This window comes from Aplysia californica, unplaced genomic scaffold (assembly GCF_000002075.1).
Source record: "Aplysia californica isolate F4 #8 unplaced genomic scaffold, AplCal3.0 scaffold00140, whole genome shotgun sequence".
In the NCBI taxonomy this organism is placed as follows: Eukaryota; Metazoa; Mollusca; class Gastropoda; order Aplysiida; family Aplysiidae; genus Aplysia; species Aplysia californica.
In genome coordinates, this window is record NW_004797410.1 from 460054 (window position 1) to 462827 (window position 2774).

The following is a 2774-nucleotide window of genomic DNA, read 5'->3' on the forward strand; positions in this document are numbered from 1 at the left end:
ACACACACACACACACACACACACAAAAGGTGGGGTGTCAGTGTGATCCTAAATGTGTCCTTTCTCCTCGTGATTGTTGTCAAGACGAGAGTATTTTGAAAAAGCGTGAGATTATTTTCTTTCAAATATATTTCATATGGGATTATTTCAAATACGTAACCCGTCTAGTAATTACGTTTTGTGTCTAGTCAGTCAAGAGTTGTTATATTAAAACTCTCCATCTAATACGCATTCCACGAGAAGTACATTCAATCCTCTATAGTAGACTATAATTATTCCAGTTGACGTTGATGGCTATAAAAGCATTGTTCTTGCTCGAGGCATCCATTGATTTTTTAAAATACCAGGAAGCTCTTTGTCGATAATGTCGATTTTGTCTAAGTCGATAACTCCCAATCTAGGCGAAATTTCTCCAAGGAAATATTGTGATTCCTATCGAAATAATGGTACAGAGTTTATTTGTGTACGTTTGGGTAGGGTGGGGGTGGATTGCGGGTTAATTTAGTTGCCATAGAACGTGAAACGAAAAACTTTAACGTCTAGGTGAGTGTGGCATTCGTTGCGCACTGTCTTATCAAGCATCGCGTCTGGCGCTGACGAACTATGTCTGGACAAAAGGCATTTATTTCTATCTCAAGCCACAATGAAGTAAACGTGTCTGTAGTATTGTCGCGTTCTTCCGTCGTTTTTTTTGTTGTTTAGCCAACCGAACAGATCAATACACATCGGGATCGGCCACGTCTTTGGCGATGCTTTTGTACTGATGGTCTTAGAAAAACCGATAAGCTTAAGCTCCCGACGTGAATGATTAGAATAATACTAATAACAGTATTATTTTTCTTTCTGTTTTTTTTAAAGAGAGTAATGCAAATTTGAACAGGTTACAGTAGAAATGGTCGCTTTTAAGGACAAGCGGGCTAACCCAGATTTCGGGGGTTTCCAGAATTCCTGACCTACTCAAAAAGTGGGCATTTCCCTACCTCTAGGAGAAGTTTGGTTTCATTTGTGTGTATATTTGTTTGGTTATAGAGAAAACTCTCTTCTTGTTTTTTAAAGAAACTGAACAAGAGGCAAAAACTTTACCTTCGATTTTCTCAAAATAGCATTTTTGGGGATAGCCCCCTTGTGCTCCAAAGCGACCAAATAGACAGTGGTATACATACATACATACATATATACAAATGTATTATTTCTATATATAGATAGATAGATAGATAGATAGATAGATAGATAGATAGATAGATATGATGCACAGACGGCCTTCCGAAACTTCTTTGCTTTTGAAATATTGGCGGACCATCTAGATGGTGAGATGACACTGAGAATGACTAGGCAGAACATGACGCAGGTAGGGGGGGGGGGGCCTACGCTATTTTTCTTTGGGGGGGGGGGGGTCACAGTACAGGAGGGTAGATGGTGGTAGACCAGATCGGTTTCATGCTAAGTTGACGGCTTATTTTATGCAGATCCTGGTATACTGTTTTCAAAAACATTTTTATTTTTATGATGGGAGAGGGAGCTGTGTTGTCGGGAGGTAATTTACTGTTGAAAGAAAAAAAATAATGTATAAACCCAACTGACAAACAAAGGTGTAGTTTGGATTGGTGTAGTGGATGTAATTATGAGGTTACTTGGTGCGAGGTTCCGATAATAGGAAAGAAAAGGGAACATTCGAGAAGTCCGCTGACATAATATTTTCCACTTTTTGTAATAATGCCCGACTGCCATTTATACATTTTCACCCCTTTGCAGAGTTTGTGTTTGGCTGACGAGTGTTATATCGATTGGTCATCGTGTGCCTAACTAGCTAGCTGTCTGTTGACTTTGTCAGGATTCGTCCCATAGTTGATTTTTGTTGCTAGGCGATTGCTTTTCATCATTTGCTCAGGGTTGTTTAATCAAGGAGAGGGAGACACGGTTTTGTTCCAGGCTTCACCAGATGCAATTTACCGTTTTACAAATGTTGCGAAGGAAGCGTTCATTAATGTTCATCAGCGTTTTCTTCTTTAAAAAAAAATGTTTAGCTTTGTTATTGCATTTCAGTCAGCCCTTCAGAATAATCAATGTTACATTTTCATATGTGACGTCGGGAAGTGAACGTGTATAATTCAACATAAATTTCATAGTATTTAGCTTGCACTAGGTGCGTATTTGATTTAACGTTCTTTGTAAAATGTGTATGACGACATCTTTACTTTTGGTTGGTAATAATTTTGTTTTAACCGTCTTTCTCCCGCTAAAGAAGTCCCGTAGAGTCGGGTTCCGACTCATCTCGTCTGGTGAAGGAGTATAAGGACGTGGTAAACCATAAACGTTTTTAGTACTTATTTCATTGTGCAGTTTGCATAATGTGTACGCCAATGAATGTGTGGCTATATGTGGTCTTATAAACTCTCGTGTAGCAGGTTCTTCTTCAGTTTTCCGCCAGACACTGTATCGATTGTGTTTCCCCGAGTCTGGAGGTCTTTCAGAGTTGTATTTATAGAACGATTTTTTTTAGTTTGACTAGTACACTTTTTGGGACACGTTGCTTGGAATGTTTACATCATTTTTGTTTTGTTTTTATCTCGGTGTGTTTTGTGATAGTATGTAGTTTCTGTTGCGTGGTCAGCATATCCTTGTTCTCCTTCTCCCATTGCCCCCCCCCTCCTTTTTCCCGTTACACCTTCTACCCCGATGACCATGTCCATCATCATTATCATCATCATCATCATCATCACTATCATCCTCATCATCATCATCATCATCATCATCATCATCATCATCATCATCAT

At 39.0% G+C, this 2774-nt stretch overlaps 1 protein-coding gene across 1 annotated transcript in view; it reads left to right on the plus strand.

Annotated features, from left to right (window-relative positions):
• LOC101856096 (centrosome and spindle pole associated protein 1) overlaps positions 1–2774 on the plus strand; it is a gene marked incomplete in the record, with an annotated part of 163640 nt that overhangs the window by 87296 nt on the left and 73570 nt on the right. The window contains 1 exon segment of the mRNA XM_035969359.1: positions 2246–2300. Within this exon segment, the coding sequence (XP_035825252.1) occupies positions 2246–2300 (55 nt within the window).